The sequence below is a fragment of the Ciona robusta genome, chromosome 12 (genome assembly GCF_009617815.1).
Source record: "Ciona robusta chromosome 12, ASM961781v2".
In the NCBI taxonomy this organism is placed as follows: domain Eukaryota; kingdom Metazoa; phylum Chordata; class Ascidiacea; order Phlebobranchia; family Cionidae; genus Ciona; species Ciona robusta.
Genome location: NC_143246.1, coordinates 6,956,854 through 6,979,721, shown reverse-complemented (window position 1 = coordinate 6,979,721; position 22,868 = coordinate 6,956,854). Strand labels below are relative to the sequence as shown.

Below are 22,868 nucleotides of genomic sequence, written 5' to 3'. Positions count from 1 at the left end.
AATTTTAAGGGGCTTCCCATATTGGCCTTGTTTATAAGCAAAAGTTTCCGAAAACAGACACACATCATCTTGGATTTATAAAGTGTTGGGTATTTTGCATACAAGTTGTATAATCTTATGTATTAAACGCACATCAATAGCTAAGATTAGGGTAGATTAATCATGTGTTCAGATTACAATAGGAAGGCTTAAGATTAGCTTGGTAATTAAGTAATTAACATCGGATAGAATACCAGTTCGTAATATTAACCGCTAAAGCGCAAGTTGAAAAATTGACGTCTAAGTTTTAATAGGAAAGTAATAGCAATTTAGTTAGTTGACATTTGATATTTGTGAAAAAGTGGGGATGTTTGTATACATTGTATCAATGCTTTACCAAGTAAAATAGCGACGCCGATGCAGGTAGATTTTACTTGGTAGTTTTAAACATGCAGACCTTATACTACAGCCTCAGTATGTAGAAGAACTATATTTATTTAAACTTGTTAGAAATTTTCTTTTTATTGCATGAAATTTAATGGAAATTGTATGACATTTGGGTAAAAATTTTTTTTTAATATTCTTGTTTGAAATGTCACGTATGAAATTGTAAGTCAATTTACTAGCATCGCGATATACTGTACTATGAATGTAGATTGTATATACGTATGTTTATATACAGACTCTGTTATGACAGCCATGCTTCTATCCGTTGGTATAAAATTTTAACGGGTGCTTTATTTTGTGTCTTCTAAAGCTCAAAGGGTTAATTTATAGTTCTTAATGGCAGAGCGTCATCTTTATTGTGGCAAAATTCAATGGCACCGTTCTAATTTATACCAGTGTCTATATTTAGTTCAGGGCATTTCTATTTGATCTACTAGGGCGAAATAAATGACGTAATCTTTACGCGCCGTAGCGTGTGTGCAAAGGCGGGACCCTGTTCATAAATTCTCGGAGATTTTAGGTTTGGGTGTTTAGCGTAGGACTTAAATTGGATCAGCGCGTTTAGTAAGGTATTCTGATATATTTAGTGACCGTGAGCTGATTTTATAAAATATGTAAAATTTGAGGCTTAAATATGTTATGTTGTAGCTCAAAATTACCGAACGCGTACAATTTGCAGCGATTAAAATTTAAAAACTAACTTTACCGTTTAAAAGTTGAGCAGACCTGTTTAGTATATTGTGGTATTTTGGCGTTTTAAATTTGAGAAAATTTGTTCAGTATATGAATTGATATATTATGTGTTATTTATTCGATAGAAGTTATAATTACATAAAACGTATATTATATATGTCATAGGTTTACTTTTTTTGTTTTTTTCTTGTCCTAATTGTAACTAAAACTAATTGTGACATAATTACACTGGTAGTAAGGAATATAAACATAAAATATATTTGTTTAATAGCAATTGGTGTTAACGTTGTATGTTTTATTGATTTTTGGGTATTTGAATTGAACAATTTTCGTGTTTTTTATAAATCATTGCTAAACTGTTACTTTAGATTTACCATGTTCTCTATATTTATGTGTAATTGTGTATGTCTATTATTTTTACATTGCACGATTAAAATTAAAACTAAGTTAAGCTGCGTTAAAAGTTTAGGACTTTTAACGCAGAATCTTTTTATTTTTGTTTATTATAATTTAAATAATAAATTTAAAATGAGACAATACCTATGGGGATTGGTATAATTGATAATAGTGCTTAAATAAACCTTGGTGGAATTTAAATGGTGATTGATTTAAAATCAATATTTCTGTCACATTAAAGGTCCGTCTTCTTCAAATGTGTTTAAAGACAGCTATGATGGGGTTGTAATAAGTCTGTGACAATTGGTAGTAACTGTCAATCAAACGGCAGTTACTATATAAGAGTGAAGTTTTTATTAGTGTGTGAAGATTTTTAACTTATTTTTCCGTTTATATGTAATAATAAATTGCATGGCATAGGTTTTCGAATTTCTAGGTATAATAATAATCATAATTATAAAATAATGAGGTTATTATTTAAATATTTACTAAAATGTAGTAAATGTGCATTTGTGCCAACTGTTGCCCTATATTGAAAGTTAACTTGTAATATATATATATATATATAATATATATAAAGAAGTGAGCTTGGTTTCATAACTCATAAAATAGCCATCAAGATATGTCAGTCCATATTATTTCAGTTTAATGTCCATTTATGAAGAGATAACAAGAGTGAGTGTGATTTCATCTTAGTGAAACATTATGAAACAAAAGATTGTATTGTAAAGATGATTCATTATGTGTAGGTGTTTTCCTTTGCAATACTTCCGTGTAGAGTGGTATGTACATCTTCAACATCTGCATAACTATGATTGGGTTGCTTAGACGTATAATGACACACCTGTGTTTATGGTGTTTAGTTTGGTACAGGTAGATTCTTGGCATATTGTATAGAGTAGCATATACGTTTGGTACTTATTTTAGGTTCGTAAATCTTGTTATCACTGAAGAGGGTTTAAGTTATAAACCAACACCTTAAAAAATGAATGCAAATGTGTCGTATATATGGGCTGTTATGTTTGTATTGAGACCAGCTATTATTTTACAGTGCTTAAAGCAGGTTTAAACAGGTGTTGATTCACAGAGTGTTAGTACTCTGCAAAGCAGACTATTTACCAGCTGTTAACATTAACATTATGCAGCCCCCCTTACCAATAATAACCAAGTTATTTCCCCCAGAATCGAAACTTGTTTTGTATATTTGCTGGTGTGTGTCATAAAGTTATTGTTTCATTAATATTTAAGAAGCCAACCACAGTCGAGATGCCAAAACAAGTAAGTAGTTACTTTTAAATATCAAGCATTCTTTTATTAACTCTATGTTGTTGGACAATCTTACTTAATATGTATATTATATTCTGTAGTTTAGTATAAAAGGGTAGGTGACATTGGTACACTTTAAATGGTGATATTACAAAGTAATATCATAAAATTAAATAAGGTAGTGAGTCTAGTGACTGCTACACAAATAAACCTTGCAAAAATTAATTGTGATTCTTGCATGCCATTACTTTGTTTTTAGGAAATCTAAATGTAAACTAAATATTACAAAAAGGTTCATGTGTTAGATTTCATAAGTTTATTGACATAAGGGTAAAAAACATTTATAAATATGTTATAATAAATAGACATTTTTCAAGCAGTGATCTTCTGGTAAAAATTGCAAGTATTTTATTAAAAAAAGATGGTTTTAATGTCAAATATGTGTTTAGTTAAGCTGTTACCTTACTAAAATAATGTTGTTTGGTATTTTTTATTCTATAAAACCAATTACAATTCGTATTTATTTCGTAATATAGTTTTCTGTTTTTTTTACTTTGGCAAAAATTTATACTATATGCCTCAATGCCTGGTAGCAACAGTTGAACAGTATGTATATTGTTTCCTCCATCACAAATAAATATCGGATTAAAACATCGAGAACGCTTGAATTGAGATGTTAACATGTAACCACATAAATACCAGGAGCTCGAGACTTGTTGTCAAAGTTACAAGGAATTCTTTACCTTCTTAAGCTTTGATTGAACTGCATGCTAGTTGCTTTTAAATGGGGTTTCCTTTCCAAATCCCCACGCCCTGCTCTTATGTTTGATGTTTTCAAAGTACATGGTTAGCAACTGGATAATGAATGTTAAACTCACAGTTAAATGGGCAATTATCAAATGACCAGGAAGATAGATTTGTTCATTTGGTGATAATGTTGCTTGTATAATACAGTTTAAAATAATTAAACATTAAACATATTTTGTTTAAAATAACGATCAATATATTTGTGTTAAACTGAAAGAGGTCGCAATATTTGTCTTTTCAACATTAGTTTTACATTAAATTCATATTCAAAGTATTTGTAAACAAGTTCAGGATCCAATGTTACAAAATACAATAAAAAAACTTACAGTAATATGAATTAATACGAATATGTAGCCTATAAACCACAGTTGTTATTCATTTGTTTATAATTGGGCCAAGGTTGCCCTGGTTACAACTAAATGGGGGATACCTTCATAAATATTTAATTAACTCAGATTGTGGTTTCATTTAAATTATATATCTATAAGTCAATTTATTCAGAGATTAAAACATTCATAGACGGCTATAGTTGGAAAAAGTATAACCTTAACATTCAAATAAGGAATATATATATAGGCCTGTACAATATTATATACAACATTGTAGAAAATGTAAAACTACATAAAACAATATAAGAAAATATATAGCCTATAATAGGGCATTCATTTTTTGCTGCTTAATGGATTTGTATTCCTTTTCTGTATAGCCTATGTAATGTTTCGGAAGAATAAGCTGTGATCGTTTTTTCTACATAAGAAATTATTAAATTATGTTGAGAGCTTTAAACTTGGTGGTACATTGGCGTAAGTGGCATTAAAATTCCTCCTACTCTTGTGTGGTTCATATCTATCAGTCATTGCAGCTACTTGAAATCCATTCTCTCATGGGATTGACTGGTGGCATTTTGCTCTGTGATTATCAGCGTTTTAAATAGAAGCCATAACGCCTCATAACCCGTGTGAATTGAACGCGCTTTCCTGTCTCATTTGCGCAATGTTTCATCGGCGTTCACAAGTCCACGGGAATGTAGTAACACTCACTTTCACTCGTATCAACCGTGTCAATTGTTTCCGTCTTTTTCAACAACTTTATCCCAACAAAGCCAACATATAGTAGGCCGGGGTAAGATGGTACACACTTTTATGCTCCTTAATCATTCCAATTGATGGTACACATAAAATAATTACAGAATTCTAAAACCGTGTCCGCACGTTTCTAAAAGCGGTTGTCCGTTGTTAAAAACACGATTATAAAATATGGGACATTATGTGCTAAAGGTGTTCATCTTACCCCCACAGTACTATAAAACACGATTAGGAAATAGTGGATATCATGTAAATATGTGTTATAGGTGTCTATCATACACCTACAATACCATACAATTAGAAATATGGGATATTATTATTATGTGCTAACAGTATCCATCTTACTGAATACAACACCCAGCCACATTCCCAACAACCTTGGGACACAACCTTCGCCAAACAATTCGTTCCCTGCAGAGATTCAATATCCCTCATATTGTGACGTAGCGAACACAGCGACGCCAGTATACGTGCCCTGGTTAACGTGTCTCGCCACACGTTTAAAAATACATTACTTCCCTTTGGAAATATTCTTATACATAACTATAACTTATGTTAAAATACGAATACTTTTTCTAACGAAAGGATTTAATGTTCGGTGTTAACATTTTACCAATACGAGGTAAATAAAAGTTCACGTTATGTTCATAAACTACAAGAAACATAAAATACAAAGTCGTAGTTCAGCAATACTCCGTAATTGGACATTTTCTTTCACATTCTGTATTGGTATGTAACATGGTAACACCTACCGTAAAATACAGTCTTCGTATAACATTTCTTATGATTAATTTCCCCTGTTAAAAAAAATTGTAATTAACTTATTTTTCAACTTGTCTTTACATCAAAGTCTACTAAACTAATTTCCTTATTTGCCAAACCAACATTGTTTCGTAATTAACACGTCATCACATCGACGTCGATTATTTGATTGTTACGTCACACTACGTCGCGAGATTAATGACGTCACAGTTGGGAATTCTCGAATCGATAACGGACGTCGTGCTGCTTGTATAGAACGCACAGCAGGGGTGAATAATGTATGAGCATCGCATCATGAGGCTTGGTAGAAGCCAATGCATTGTAGCATTAGTTGGTTTAAGTTCAATGTGAACGTAATATAACGGTTACGTTGTAAATGTGTATTTTCGTAAGGTTATAGTTAGGTTGTTTAGAGATGCTTCCCGCTAAGACAAATATGTTTTACTAAAATTCCAGAAAATGTTGTTTTTAAAGTATAGTGTACAGTTGGTGCTAGTGAAGAATTATAGCCCTAACGCATAAACTAAAATAATTTGTAAATTAACGAAGGATTTTTCAACGTATAGTTTGTTAAAAACTAAAAACTATTTCTCCCTGTGACGTAGCCGAGTGGTCGTCATAACTTGTAAGAATTTCTTGCAGCATTGCAGTATGCTTACGTGTCGTATGCTCGCACACCGTTAAAATGTCAACGCACGAATGCAGTTTTTCATGGTCTGCAGATTTTGGGTTCAACAGCCACGATTTTTAACTGACTCTTTCTATACCTTTTACCCATAGCGTGTTTTGCTGTTGATTTCGTTCTCTACCTCGTTTAATAATACGATTTTCGTAACCGCTTTTGAAGGGATAAAAAAATGTATTTTATATTAAAACCCGCTTTCATGCGTTGCGCCAACAAAATGACGTCACCCCTACTTATCTATACGCGTGGTGTACGAAAGTTAATTACACATGTTTGATGTACAAGCACTAGTTACGGAGGCGTATTACATGGTCGCTAATACACGATATAGAATTAAGTCTAATACCCATAATACATCCGACTTACATACGTTTAGTTGGGCCGTTATCCGTAACGTTAAACGTGTGTTTTGTTATTTAAGAACTACTTTACCCACGCTGAAACTAACATAGCTTTAGCATATGCGTATTATTACATTAGTAACACCAAACTACTACAATACACGCACCGCATACCCATATTATAACTATCAAATACAAAGCTTTACATATACAGCACAACCCTTTTCAAATCAATTGATTCTTATGCGCAACCAAAATATAATACATAACAATGCCACAACGAAAATTTTATCTCCGAAAAACAAAAGCGATTTATAAGCGTGGCTACTGATGCCAAATTAAAGTTTTACGCTGGTAGTTATATGAGAAACGCCTTAACAGATAACCGCATATTTCACCACAAACTGACACGCAAGGAATCCAGATAACAGCGATGAAAAGTTGAAAGTAACCAGGTCTATGCTACGGATGTGAATGCGGTTTAAACACGGGTTGGTTTCGTTTGCAACTTACGCAAGTTTTGAATACTTATAATACCGGTAATCGTCTACAGGCATGCGTGGTGCTTGGGGAATTTGGAAATATTTTAACTCTGTAATCTTTCATCACTGTAACTGTAGGCTGTAGGCTGTAGGCATCTAAATTACTAAATTTCCTATACTTTATAATATGTAATGTGACTTCTTATTAGATTAATTCACACCTTTTATATAAGACTTAAAACACAGTGGTTAACTTTACCTATATCAATGCAACTTTTTCCTATCTCAAAAAAATATAAATTCATGAATGTAACTTATTTATCTTTGAATGGTGGGCAATAATAGTCATTATACCATTGGTGTTCTGTTTCATACACCTCATTCCCACTTACAATTTACCACATATGTAACCATGAAGTAACCCATAGTAAATAAAAGCCACCGAAGTATTAAACTGGTATAGCAATATAACAGTAAACTCCCATTAAATATGATTCCTGCATTCAATACTATTGCTTTAGATAATCAAGCAAATGCTCCTCATACACGCTTGACGCATAGATCCATACAAGTGTAGCTAAGCTCTGTTAGCTTCTATCTATGTTCAATGCTTGTCATCGGGTAACAGCTTTAACTCCTAACTTGTGGGGAATGTATCTGGAATGAGATTATTTGGGTTTCCCCGTTGTCACTTCTGTTTAAAAGCCCAAGCTCCTTAATATAGGCCACCACTGTTGCCTTAGATTTCCCGCTAAACATGGTTCAACCTATATAGTTGTACTGGGATTTCTGGGAATATAAAAGGTTGTATCCACACTGATGTATAGCAGAGCAATTGGTGCTCTAGGAATGCAGTGTTATACACCTAGTTAGATGTGCTGTAGGGTAGGCTAGTAGCGTCAAATTGCGTTACCTGCTAAATGCGTTTTAGATTATTTTTCTCAATGTAATATAAGTTTTAGGTATTTTTCTCGATATAAAATGAGTTTCAGGTACTTTTCTTGATACAAAATGGGTTTTTAAATAATTTGCTATAAGCTTAGACCAATCTAAGTTTGGTCTCATTGAAAATGTAAAAGGAGATTGGTTTTAAAAGTTAAGTTGAAGTAGATAAAGATAAGCATATAAGGTTGCAGGCAACAATGTTCTGCGTACTTATACACAAGTATTGCCATATAAGGGGATGTGTTTAAGTTGATTTGCGTAGCACTCGACAGGTAATTGTTTGTGATTGTGATATCATAGATAATATTGTCCTTACTGTGATGTAATAATGTTTGGAAACAAAGGAACAATGAAATATCGTGTAGACCCGCGAAAATATCAACGAAAAGTGATCAAGAACACACAAAAACAGGTAGAAATTATCGACACCAAACTTAATTCTTACTGTCTTAATGTACACAGAGTCTGATGCTATTTCTCCTCTGTTTAGAACTAGAAAACACTGTTTTTTGGTAGCATTGTTACTACTGTTGAGCAAGTTAAAAGTCATTAAAATATTACAATATTCCATTACCTCTGTTTGGTAGTGATCAATAATCATTACAATTCATTCACTTACATGAAATTGAATGACAGTTGTTACAACACGGGTGTTTCCTTTCTTACACCTCGTGTCCACTTTTAAATTAAAGCAACTTATCTTTTTTGGCTAAAACAACACCAGGTTACAATGAGTTCATTGCAATTAAACATACTTCTACTTGTGTTACATCTGTGACTTATATAAACAAAGTCTTTCAAGTGCAATGGTTGCTTATTCAGCATTTCGTTAAAATTTCAATGTTGGTTTATCACTGTTAATGTCTCGCATATGTTACTTTGTCTATATGCAAGTTGTAAAGTATTATTTAAGAACTTATTTTTAAAACCTGAATTAATAACGATTTATTGAAAAATAGGACCCAGTCAGTATAACATGCAGAAATACTTCTAAAGGTTAACTCTTCCTTTTGGCAGACAATATCTCAATTTTTAACTTTCAAAATGTATATAAGGTGGCATACAATTAACATAGATTTTATTAAAATCAACATTTCATCTGCCATGCAGCAATTATTTTGTAAGGGTCAGATTGGTTTAAATATCTTTTATTTTATTTAATAGCTTGAAAATATATTATTCCAATTCCAACTGGTTGTATCTTAATAATAGCAGTAAGGTATGTATAACCAATGATCCATCCATCCATGAAAAGTTTGTTTCCCTCATAGTATTGAATGTATCACGATCTGAATATTTTGATTTGGTCACCTTAGCTTGCTTATTCTATTGTCAGTTGGTGGGTAAACATAATAGAGTTAGTTGAATAGGTTGGGAATGTCATTCAAATTTCTAACCGGTAAAATTCAAAATCGTAAATACAGTAGGGCGGGGTAAGATGGGACATGTTTTCATTCTAGTTTAATGTCCCATTTGGTGGTAAACAAAGAATATTTACAAATTTCTATTACTGATTCTCACGACTGTAAAAGATTGTTGTTAATTGTATAAACACCATTAGGAAATATGGAGTTTAGGTGCTAACGGTATCTATCTTACTCCACTGTGCTATGTTTAAATTTAAGAAACTGAAGTTATTCTTGGCTGCACGATTGTAATTTTATTGTGATATAAAGTGTTGAATGTATTACGTCATTTCTCAGCTATTTAATCTGATTATTTTCAGATGAGCTTAACTTGGTCAATCCTACATATAATAACGTAACACATATTATGCAGATTTACTGAATATGAACAATTAGTATAGACTAAATGTTGCTATCAGATTCTATTTAAAAAAAGACCAATGTTGCTACTTGCCGGAAAATGGCAAATATTTGAAACACCATTAATTAGACTAGAGTCTAGATGTTTGTTTTCCGCCTTTTTAGTTGGATATTGTGTATTCTGTTATAATGCATTAATAATCCTCCTAGAGGATTTCTAGCCAGAACGCTTGAACATATCACAATTCTTAGTATACCATTGAACTTGAAATTACTGATGACGCTGTGTGTGGAAATTCAAATAAAACATTATATCCCGGTAACGCTAAACCAACCAGAGTTACCTTGTTGGATTATATTACCGTGTGCATAGACCTTGAATAAATTGGTTGTAGGTTTTACGAGGACACATCTAAAACTTCAAACTGTTTCCCTTCAATTCTTCAAAGCTGGCAAACAAACTAGGGGTTGTTGCACCTAGTGTATGTGGTTGCTTGTTGGTTTCTTTTCAAGTTAACAATCTAACTCTTTGTATAACAAAGCCCATACTTTGATCTACATTCTACTATGTAACATATTTGATAAATGTGAGCAAAAATAAAAAAGAATTAAATTACCCCACAGTAAAATTAAATTTGTTGAAAAAATCTTGATTTAAACTGAACTTGCTTTAATGTGTAGAGAATTCATAAATTTGTAATTTAGTAAATTACTTGTTTGATTTTTCCGCCCCAATTGTAATTACTCCCATTTCTATTGATATACGGCTATGACATCACAAATACATATTTGTTTATGTCATAGTTGGTAATTTACTGCAACATCATCCTATGCTGGTACATTGCACTTGTGGTAGGCACGTAACAATGCTATACCTGACGTAACAATGTGTGTTTAGTTACGCACCTTTCGTATACAAAAGATTCCAACCACGTTTGCTAAGGGCGTCATTGCGTCAGTTGGACAATTAAAGCGATTATGATGTCATAGTGGGCTTGATCAGTGTAAAACTTCTTTATTTCATCATAATGAGAAATGCTTGGCCACTCAAGTGTGGAATTGGAATGACTCTTAATGTTTCGCGCCTGACTGGATTTACCGCTTCACCGGTTAAATGACAATTCTAGGTCAAACAATAGACAAAGTTAAACATGGCTGACTTCATTAATTATTATCAAGATAAAAGATTACATCACGCATACCAACGCACATTGGGTTCTAACCCTTTGTAGCTTGTTTTATTATATTTATATTAAGTTAAGTTTAACAACGTTGTAAACTTAAACTAATATTTGTAAAAGGATGTCCATTGGGTTAGAGACACACCAAAGTAAAATATGACTTTTCCACCTAAGCCATTTCTCCCACCTACTTTTCTCCTATATGTACTTGATGTAGAAAGACCTTGTCTCGTTTCCTCTGCATACTTAAGGTCAATTGGCCATTTGTGAAGCTGTACAAGAACTCTTTTGTTCATATTTATACAAGCCTTAATGTCTAGACCTGAACTACATTGAAAGTAACTCACACATTTGTTTAATGATAAAAACTATGTTGTAACTACTTCACACATTTTTCTAATAAATTAAACACATAGTTAAGTTGGTGTAGGTAAATTCCTTCACAAAGCTTATGAAAAATGTACCAGCCACCAGCTATAGTCTGGATCTGCTATGAAAACGTAACATAAAAGACAAAACTCAAGTCCAGCAAATTGCATATTAAAAGATATATATTTCAACTAAATGGGACCATCATTCTCTTGATCAAGTAGCCTATGAATATTTTAAGCACACAAGGTGCAGCAATTGTAGCTGAAATGTTGAAAATTAAGTAAAGCATGTTGATCGTGTTAAGAGGAAATGTTTTTCACGTCTTGCATTGTTTTCAAACAATCACGGTTGTGACATCGACATGTCTTGTTGTGATTTCACAGGAAATGAATTGAAACAAGCGTAACTGCATCTATAATGCTAGAACTTGTTTGTAAGTTACATAAAAGAACAAAGTTGCAAACACTTTTTTAAACTTACAAGTTATGATACATTAACCAAACTTTCACGGCATTAAACAAACAGGATTTATAGTCATAACTCAAAATTAATATATGCATGGAAATTTTTAGAGCTTTTTCCAACTTAAATAGGTTATGGTCTAACTCGGGCCTAAATCACAGGTCCCATGGCGTGCCTCAATGTAGGACCTCACCCATATAGAATAGAATGTGCATATAAAATGTTGGGGTAATGGGCCAACTCTTACATAAATCTCAGGTCTCAATAACGTAGCTCGTTTCTGGACTTCACCAACATTAAACAAAACAGTAAAACTGTAACAGGTTTTAATAATTCTTATTTTATTTCAGCTAAATGTTCGAGTTACGACGATGGACGCGGAGCTTGAGTTTGCCATCCAACCAAGCACCTCAGGCAAGCAACTGTTCGACCAGGTAATATATTTCAACATTGGGAATATTTATACAACTTGTGTGAACTTTGTTTTGCGTATATGGTTGTTTGGTTTCATTATTCAGTATATTTCCTATACAGTTCATATGGAATACATATTACAACATATATAGCCAACAGCAGGCAATATGGTGCTTTTGGTGGCAGTTTCACACCTTTATAGCTTTTACACTGCTGTTATGTGTCTTAAACAAGCAGGGTAAATTATACAGTATTCGACACATTAAGCAATGAGGTTCCCTATGTATCACGCTATCAATGCAACTTACCCGAGAGTTAGTTAATAATTAAAAAAAGCGTGACGCTTATATTGCTCACATTAAATATACAGTGCATGCAAACGCAGCAAAACATAAACGTTTAATATTGTTTAAAAGTAAACTCCTCAAATTGGCGATCGAAATGTTTCAATATTGTAAGTTCCATGTAAAACAACCTTGTCTGTATAAAGAGATCGCGTCGAATAGTATCTCCAACAACCATGGTGAATAGCACTTGTGAATAGAAGCCACTTGAAATCATGTGTGCTTGTTCTTGTTTATTAGCTTATATACTTAGAAGACAAAGCTCAAGTCTCTTCAATGAGTTACTAAGCCAGCGCCGTTTATATCCCATCTCCCATTTGGATTTCTACTAACGCTTGAAATCTTTAATTACTATGGTGTGGAAATGAATATTTAATGTTTAACCTCTGCTTGGTGCTTACTGTGGCATAATTACCAATACCAGTCAACTGTTTTAGGATAATTGCTCTTCAATGAATAATTCATAAAACACTCATATAAGTTTAATTAATACAACATAATAGAAGTCAGGATCAAGGGCTATGAAATATGTAACACAACAAAAATCAAGTCCAAAGAATAGTTTGCTATAAATATAAAATATATATTTCACCTAAATTGGCATCGTCAGTCTCTTATTCAAAGAGAAGAGTTTTTTTATTTTATAACAATCATCTTTGTTGAAAACAATGCCCATTATCATGTAATGAGTTGTTGTCATAATATGTTTTCTTATTACATCACAATGCTTGTATAACATATTGAATATGATGTCATAACAGGTTGTGAAAACAATTGGATTGAGGGAAATCTGGTTCTTTGGATTGCAGTATAGTGATGCAAAGGGATACGTCACTTGGCTCAAACTGAATAAGAAGGTAGCTGTTGCTTCTGTTGTTTTTATTAAACCTTCTAAACGAGGATGAACAAGTCATTTATTTAAACGCTCCGGGTTGTACATTTTGAGATTCAATTATGTTTTTCAGTTTATTTGTAAAATATTGTTTGTTTTTTTTTGTAAAATTATGTATTTGTTTTTATATTTATTTTGTTTTTTTTTGTCATTGCAAATATAAAACGGTTAAATTCACCCTAAAGCCGCACTAACAAAGCTGAAGCAGCACTAACAAAGTGTATCTTGCACAATGCGGTTGCTGTTATGAAGTATTGCTATTCAAATTTAGTGCTGTATCTTAGTTTTGCCATTTGCAACCAAAGGGTACAGAGTTCAATGCTCGACCAGATAGGTGTAAACATGTTTGGTCAAGACACTTTATGGCAGTTGCTCCAACCCAGTGGTCACTGATGGGTTGCCTATATCAGCCATACAGAATAAACAATCACCCACAAAGTTACATACTTGTACATGAAAAAAGTTTACTTTTGTTTAAAACTCGCATGATGTTTTACACAGGTGACCCAACAAGACCTAAAGAAGGAAAACCCAGTTTTGTTCAAATTTCGTGCAAAGTTTAATCCAGAGGACGTGGCAGAAGAATTGATCCAAGAGATTACCCAAGTAAGTTTTGTATAATACAAAATTATAATATTATATTGCTTATATCAATTAGTTATACCGTTTAGAATTAAAACATAATACTAAGTCGGTTAAAAAAATTAAAAAACATTGCTTTTAGCAATTGCGAACTCTTTTTTTTATTAATTTACGAAGCAGTGATTTTGCTAAGTATTTTGAATAGCATTCCTGCAAAGTGAATGCCTCACAAAACTTTCTTTCGTCAAATATTAACTCATGATACCATGGTAGTCATAAGGGTAGGTCCCTATTACTCATAAAGACTTCATTGGCATATTAAGCCTTAAACCAACAGTTTAGCTGCAATGGAGCGATATGTGCCGGTGTGGTTACTTATTAACTCCATGTTGAATCTTCTTTAATGGAATCTCGGTTTGAAACGAAACAAAATCTCAAGGGGAAAACTAACAGAGATAGTTCCACGAATTTTGTGTTTTTCTTTATAATAATCATTAACTTTTTGTCCTTGAACTTTACTTATAAACAAACTTATAAACAAACTTGTTCATTATCTATTCAGACTATTCTATGTGGGTGAGGGGCATGGCCATTGGGGGACCTGGAATTTAGGCAAGAGTTGTTTTTTTACCCAAATTAATTGACCCATCGGCCAGAGTTACTTATGGAGATGTAATAAAACAAATTTGGGTCAGGTTTTAAATAAAGCAGAGGGCACAGGTGTTGAGTGTCTATGAAAAGGGCTAGAACAATAAAAGGTGGAAACTTGAAAATCACTACTATAATTTGCTATGCTAGTTTACACGAATTTAGCGACGAATATTAATATGAACATTACTCCACAGAGGCTCTTCTTCATCCAAGTGAAGGACAGCATATTGTCTGATGAGGTTTACTGCCCACCCGAGACCTCTGTGTTACTTGCATCGTACGCTGTACAAGCTAAGTACGGAATGTACAATGAAGAACGCCATAAACCGGGATATCTTTCGGGGGATAGACTCCTCCCACAAAGGTTAGTTTACAAACTTTACTGTTTTGATAATCCTAAGATGTCTAGTGGTGTCACGATGGTTAGTGCTTGGGTGCTTGCATTATAAATATATTATATAGGGTTAACAAGCGAATATGTCCTTGGGCAAGATACGTTACAGGCAGTTGCTCCAACCCTGTGGTCACTAAACGAGTTGGAATAATGGGTCCAACTCTGGCCTAAATTCCAACTAATAAAAATTGAAATGCTATTAAGCTTATTTTCGCAGATGTACCATGGAACATATTTCACCTAAGTTTTGATAGCTTAACTTAATTAACAATAAATTTCCACCTTAAGACACCTATGTTAATTCCAGAGTTTACGAGCAACACAAGATGACAAAGGAACAATGGGAGGAAAGGATTCAAACGTGGCATTGTGAACATGGGAGCATGACAAGGGAAGATGCTATGATTGAATATCTTAAGATTGCACAGGTTTGTTTTATACATGAGTTTATGTTACTTTCTGTTCCGGTAAGGTCGTTTAACATTGCACGCATGGGACCAGTAATTACTTTCTCATGGGACCTGCGTTTATTCCTCGGTTATTAACGTAAGTTTTGCAGGATAACTTGTAAACAAACGTGGCTAAATTTATTATTGGCTTCTCGTTTTGTTGTTAATTAGAACATAGTTTAACATAATGTTCGAATACGAAGTCTCAGTTTGTTTGCAACCTTGCAAAATGTGATGCCAACCAAGCAATGCATACTTCGACCAAATGAACAACCCTCCTTGTTCCCACAGGACCTTGAGATGTACGGAGTAAATTACTTTAACATTCAAAACAAGAAACGAACTCAACTATTGCTTGGTGTGGATGCTTTGGGTTTAAACATATACGAGAAGACAGATAAGTAAGTGACAAATATATACATAATATATTCATATATAACTTTATTACTGCATATACAAGTTAAATACAACATTGTGAATGCCTATATAATATTTGGTTGCATATATAACAGTAATGTAATGATATTTTGTATGAGTTATGATATATAACGACGGGAGTCCTGCCAGTGTGCAAATAAATGTCAGAAGAGTTTTTTTAAAAACATTTGAAAAATTTCCTGAAATGCTGATTAATATTGTAAACTGTTCATGAATAATACTAAATTATCAAGTTATTAAAATTTTTATTTAATATAGTTGTGTTACTTGTAGCAGGGTAAAACTGAGTTAGGTGTAAAACTGCAGTCTGCAGTGTTACAACATGTTATGTCTCACCCCTGTTTAAAAAAAATGTTAAAATGTTACTCCTGGCACGTTACTAGTATCGCTACATCGCATATTTCCCACCTTTTTTGGGATTCTTTGGTTTAAAACTTTGGTTTACATAACACTAATACAACCCCTAACACCCCCCACCCCCAGGTTGACGCCCAAGATTGGATTCCCTTGGAGTGAGATTCGAAATATTTCTTTCAACGACAAGAAGTTTGTCATCAAACCTATTGATAAGAAAGCTCCTGTAAGTTTATATGTTATATTATGTTGTGGTGTAACAATGTTAATTGATCAAAGTGAGTGTCGATCTATATGGGTGAGGTTTGGGTCAGAGTTGGCTCATTACCCCAACACCCAGGGTGCTACAACCAATTAGTGACCACTGGGTTGTAGAGCTATGTGAAATGTCCATTAAATGTCTTGCCCAAGGACACATACATATTGGCCATCAAACCTGCTATCCACTGGGCCACAACACTAGAGTTTCACTCCAACAAACACAATAACCTGCTTACACCACCAGCTTTTGCATTTACCCTCTTCTTACAAGTTTTTTCACAACCGTCTGTTTTTCTAACATAGAAATCATATTATAAAATAGATATCATTTTAAAACATAGATACCATATTTTAACATGAATATCATAATATAATATACATATCATATTATAATAAAAATTACGAAATATACCGTAACATAGATACCATAATATAACATAGATATCATATTAAAACATAGACATCATATTACAGGACTTTGTATTCTACGTCGAGCGTCTCCGTATCAACAAGCGTATCCTCGCGTTATGCATGGGTAACCATGAACTTTACATGAGAAGAAGGAAACCCGACACAATCGAAGTCCAACAGATGAAAGCACAAGCCAGAGAGGAAAAACATAAGAAGGAACTGGAAAGGTGAGGTTTTAGTCGAGCCTTTAACTTGTTGTTTATTTAAAGTCAAAACACAAGTTTGAAAAATGATTTGTTGCAAATTTAACAATGATTAGTGATCATATATTTACATTCACAAACAAGTTTAAACAAATTTGTGGCAACTTTTAAAGCGATCCGTATATTCAACTCATCAATACTGAATATGTATGGTTTATAATAAGTTTATTACTTGCCCAATACTATTTAAAAATAATTTTTTGTGATTTTATGCAGTTAATACAAACGTTGTTTCGAACATTTTGGTTTAAAAATCTGAACCTATCTTCGGTGATGTCAGAGCTCATTAATTTCCAGAAAATGTTTAAGTTTAAAAACTGGAATGATAAAAGGAAGACAATTGTGGCATATATATTTATTATGGTAATTATATGATATCTATGTATAGACAAGCATTGGAGCGGGAGCGTGGGATTCGGGTAAAGATCGAGAAAGATAAAGAAGCTGCTGAGAGGCGAACACAGGAGTTGCAGGAACAGATGGAAAAGTTCCAAGCTGAGAATCAACGTTATCAAGCGGGTATGAGATATTTAAAAATTTACTAACAATTAAATGCCAACAATATTAGGGTTTGTGGTAAGGAAAAATCGGGTTAAAATACTGACATGTTATGGGTATTGTGGTCGGGGTTTTGGCCCAACTTTGGCATCCCTACAATGTCCCTTGGCTCAGCTGTAGGGCTCGGCCAATATAGAATATAACAAGCTATGGTTTGGTGTGGCTTATTGGCTTAGTGGTTTTGCAATTCGTATAAAAGGATGCTTGGTTCAATTCTTGGTACTAGTGTCTTGCCACGCTCAAGACCTCAGCCATAGAATATGCTCCCTTTTAAAACATACATGGTTACCATTCATGTATTACCACCAACACCATACAGAGATCCTGTTGAAGCAACAAGCTGCGCAGAAGTTGGAGGAAGAGAAGTTACGAGCGGATCAAGAGAGAAAGGAGATTGAGGAGCTGAGGAAGCAAGCTGAGGAGGAAGCTAGGGCATTGCAAGAGGTGGGCCTATTATATATGTATATATATGTATAATGTCAATATGTGCATGTCATATATACCTTAGGACATGGGCAAAGCCAAAGCATTGCAGGGTTGGTGTATTATATAATGTCAATATATACACATGTAGAACATGGGAGGGGAGCATTGCAGGGTTGATGTATTATATATGTTATGTCAATATGTGTAACCTGTGTGGGGGGTCATTGCTGTAAACCAGTGTTTTGTTGGTTTTGCAGCCACATAAGGGCAATACAGGAGGTGTGTAGTTACGCAATGTAATGCCATTATATGTACCTTGGTGGGGCAAGGGCATTGCAGGCGGTGCCTATATATATAATGTCGATATATGCATATGTTACTTATTAGAGAGGACTAGAGGTTAATGCAAAATAAAGCTTGGCACACGAATGAGTTTTTATATGGCAATTGTATTCACTTACACATGTAAACTTATTATTGTTTCTCAACCTTTCATGGTTCTTGGGCCTATCAGAAACACTCAACACCCGGCCCCCTGCTCCATCAATAAGATATATTTCTTTTAGCATATTTACATTTGTCCACCAAAAACCACCTGCAACCCCCATATTATAACACACCTGTTTCTTTTAAACAGAAACAAGCAGTAACTGAACTTGAAAAAGAGGAAATGGAGAAAGATATTCAACGCAAACTCAAAGAAATTGAAGATTTGAAAAATGTAGAAGAAGAAAAAGAGAGAGAGAATGCAGAATGGAGGAAAAAGGTAAATTTCTCTTCTATTGCCGCCCTTTTTCTAATATTTTCCTAACGTTATGTGATCCTTAAATAGGAAACTTTATTTTTAGCCCTTGTGTTAAACTTTATGTTAGAAGAAATATGTAATAATTTTGTTGTTTTTTGGGGGACAATATGAATTATTTGATGTTAGTATCCATATATTGTGTTCATTGTGTTTGATTGACAGGCACAAGAAGCAGAAGAAGCGATCCGAGCGAAAGAAAGTGAGCTGGCTACTCTCATGTTGAGCCAGAAAGTTGAACCGATTGTCATCGCTGAGAATGTAGAGCAGGAGAACGCTTCGTTGTCTGCTGAGGTGACAAATATTTTTAAGAAATGTGGAACTCTGGTCTAAATTATGGTTTCTTGTATCCATTTAATTCACTTTCTCAATTCCACCTGGTTCAATGACTTTCACATAAATAGATGACATTCATTTAGTTTAATGTTATGAACCCCAGCATTACTTTGTATGAAACTGAACACGACTGTGGTCATGTAATGTTAGTGACATTCATTCATTCAGTTTAATGTTATAACCCCCAGGGTTTGATAGTCATTGACTTGACATATAAAGTTAATCATTCATTGTGTTTAATGTTATAAACCCCAGGGTTACGACGACAACGAGGCATCGGAACTCAACCACGAGGAAGTCGAACGCGATCGTGATGAGGAGAACCGCGTCACTGAATCAGAGAAGAACAAAGCTCTTCAACAACAACTACAAGTATGTTGGATATATTATGGAGATATAACTAATGTTATCTTATGGAGAAATCATGGATAATTTGTTTAATGGTTTAATTAGGTTTATAACACGTCTGGCAGAAATAGTTAATTTGTTCAATGTTTTATTTGAAGTTGAATGCGGTCAGTTAGTGATACTACGAGAATGCTATCAATATTATGCCCAACATTTGTTTTGTATACTAAAGCTTAATGTTATATTTCAGCCGCATTTGTTAGTATTTATAATGCTGGTAGGGTGTATTGCACAGGCTTGCATAAGACATTGGTATGGGAACAAATTTATTAGAATAGCTTTGTTATGTTCAAAATATGCTTGTCACGCTGTCAGCAACAGGTCATTTATTCAGTGTCTTTTATATCTGTGGTTTTGTTAGAACAGTGTGGGTTAAAGTATTACTAGTTACTACAAGTGGTTTGTGTGGTTGGAAGTGTTTAGTTTGCCTGTGGAAAACGGGACACTTCAGCACATATTCTAAAATATACCGATTGTGTTTTTAACAATTAACAACGGTCTATGGGAGTCGTGAGGACACGTTTCATATTTCTTTGAATGTTCTTTGTTTGGGACGAGAAAATAGAATGAACAGGTCTCCTATCTTCTCCAACCTACTATATTAAAGTTTAACATTGGTTAAACCAAAGGTTATTTATTCTTTGGAAAAAACATAAAGGTTGTTTTATTCATTGTCACAACTCCTAGAATTTAAAAACTATGGTGTCACTAGTTAAATACAAAGATTACTTTTTCCGCAGAACCTTCAAGAGCAATTGTCGCAACTTCGTGACAACAACGTCACTTCAACGCAGATGGATATCCTGCATAACGAGAACGTGAAGGCTGGTCGAGATAAATACAAGACCTTGAAGCAAATTCGTTCAGGCAACACAAAGCATAGGATCGATGAATTCGAGTGTTTGTAATCACGTGCAATTAACCAACGACCATATTTATTGCATTACTAACCGACACTCATCACAATCAACAAGGACCTGGCTAAACAGATTTCTCAATAATTTTTATTTTCTTGCGCGTTTTTTTTGTAATTGCCTTCGTTTTTATTGAATCACTATTTGTTCTTTAATCAGTAATTTTGTTGAGTAAGGAATCGTGAGTGTAGACCGTTTTTAAAGTGAACCCGCATGAAACTGCTACCAGCCACACACAAATCATAATTCCCTTTAACACCATGTGTTGTTGTTTAATTCTCTTCGATCCCCCCCACCCTGGGACTTGAACCTTGTAACCTGTTGCTTAATTGTTTTTCTCAAATCGCTATTTCAGCGCGCATGTGGTCAGATGAGGACGTTCTACGTCATCTATGACGTCCTAAATTATGACGTAATACGAACGCGACGTCATTGTATGACGTCATGCGATCGTGACGTAATTGCCGCTTGCATATTTTCGAACACTTTTCTCCGGTTACGTCATTGTTCTTCGGACTATGACGTCACAGCGCCAAATAAGGAATGGTGACGTCATGCACCAAGTGTTAGTTATTATATAGAGCGTAGTAGTTTTCACTGTAGTCGAATGTACATTGGATTTCTGGAATAAAATTATATCCGATCCCCATGCTTCCTGTCAATCAAAATACGTCATAAGGTGGCTGTACACAGTATCCGGAATTCGTCCGTTTTGTCTGTTTGTCCGGATTTCGCTGCCGCGTGCGGAACTCGGTAATGGGTTTGCATACGACTTCGCATGCCGGATACTGTTGTACAGCCACCTATAGGGATGAATAAACATTTTTCTCGCGTTGTGGGAAAGTTGTTTGGACACGGGTTTGTCACACATCTGACAGCCTACGAATGTGGTGTCTGTTGATTGAAATAGAAAACGCCAACCAATTGAATGTGTGATTTCAATCACGTTTGCTTCGCCCTTGATTAAGATCAACAGGATGTTTGCGCCTTCATATATTGGTTACATGTTTGTTTCAAATTTCTGTGGCTGCTTATGACGCTAAAGATGTTGTTTCACTTTTCGTTGATGGAATTGCAGCACCCAGTGCGAATAACAAGGGTGGGCATGTCGTCTTCTGTATAAATAACAACACGGACCGCTTAATTCGCTTATAAGTTCCGCGTGCTAAGGCTTAACGTGGCAATTGCATTTCATTGTATTTTATGTTCTGATTATGTATGGTTGAGGTCCCACGACAAGACACGATGTATAGAGTCTCGTATTTGGGCCAAAAATGGCCAATTTTTGCACATTGAGGCTTTATATACTGATACGTAGCTTTTATAGCATAGCTTAACATTCAAACATTCTGCGTATTCTGTATATGACGTGTTATCATACGTCATCGTGACGTCATGAGCTTTCTAGCTTCTTCACCCTGTTTATAATGTTGGGTTTTTCCTGGAACAAGACTTAAGTTGATGCGGCAACAAATATATTTGAGTGAGGTTTCCATAAACCGAATCCTGAACCACGCAAACCATCTACCTTAATGCGAAGATTAGAAGATCAAATGAATAATGAGCGTTCTAATTACCTCGGCCAACTTTCCAATGAATCACGTTTCACAATAATGTCACCACTGGCAACTTAATATTCGTGCAACGTTGTTGTGTGCTGGGGAAACATAACTTGGTTCATTTGTTTGAACTCGGTAAATTATTTATCTTTGCGTGGCGGGCATGCAATGACAGTCGTAATAACACAGGTGTTATGTTTCATACGGCCTGTGCCCTCTTACAGGTTACCACGTATGTAACTTATTCATCCTTTTTTCCGGGGCAACGACAACTGTTATAACACGGGTGTTCAGTTTTATAAAACTCGTGCCTGCTGCTGATAAATTACCACGTATTTAATTTTGTGGGTTATTGAATGAATTCAACTTATTTATCCTCGCGTGAACATATTACGTGTGTCCTGTTTCATACACCTCGTGCACGCTTATAAGTTTCAATACGATTACATTAGATAATGCTATGCCAAATATTTACCAGTCACACCTGCTATGAAGGTTAAATACATTGTTTGGGTTTAATTTGGTTCGTTTGTGAAGATAGGTCTTTACATGAGTGTTTACGTAAACTAGAAATAATAAAGTAATGCACATGGTAACTCGTAAGCACGAAGTGTATGAGACAGAACACACGTGTTATAACGACTGTTGTTTACCACCGCGCGAGGATAAATCAAGTTACCTAAATTCATTCACACATAACCATTAAGTATGTATTTATTAAGATATTGTGACGATTTAACTTC

At 34.3% G+C, this 22,868-nt stretch overlaps 1 protein-coding gene across 2 annotated transcripts; it reads left to right on the top strand.

Annotated features, from left to right (window-relative positions):
* Positions 1-2,650: 2,650 nt before the first annotated feature.
* On the top strand, positions 2,651-21,217 carry LOC149727318 (moesin-like). 2 transcript variants are annotated; one of them, XM_089890629.1, is made up of 15 exons: positions 2,651-2,793; positions 12,020-12,103; positions 13,189-13,284; positions 13,821-13,925; positions 14,747-14,916; positions 15,254-15,374; positions 15,687-15,796; positions 16,317-16,413; positions 16,923-17,086; positions 17,511-17,641; positions 18,000-18,124; positions 18,744-18,872; positions 19,074-19,202; positions 19,500-19,616; positions 20,393-21,217. In XM_089890629.1, the coding sequence occupies exons 1-15, from the start codon at positions 2,782-2,784 to the stop codon at positions 20,558-20,560; spliced, it is 1,758 nt and encodes a 585-aa protein (XP_089746755.1). In that variant the 5' UTR covers positions 2,651-2,781; the 3' UTR covers positions 20,561-21,217. The 2 variants fall into 2 exon arrangements, with proteins under 2 accessions (XP_089746755.1, XP_089746754.1); XM_089890628.1 differs by lacking the exon at positions 2,651-2,793 and adding an exon at positions 6,735-8,300.
* Positions 21,218-22,868: the final 1,651 nt, after the last annotated feature.

Excerpts from the sequence above, each read along its gene's own strand:
- LOC149727318 (XM_089890628.1), top strand. The coding sequence starts at position 8,217 with ATGTTTGGAAACAAAGGAACAATGAAATATCGTGTAGACCCGCGAAAA. Across the intron at positions 14,917-15,253 it reads GATAGACTCCTCCCACAAAG|AGTTTACGAGCAACACAAGA; the intron begins GTTAGTTTACAA and ends TGTTAATTCCAG. Across the intron at positions 15,797-16,316 it reads ATATACGAGAAGACAGATAA|GTTGACGCCCAAGATTGGAT; the intron begins GTAAGTGACAAA and ends CCCCACCCCCAG.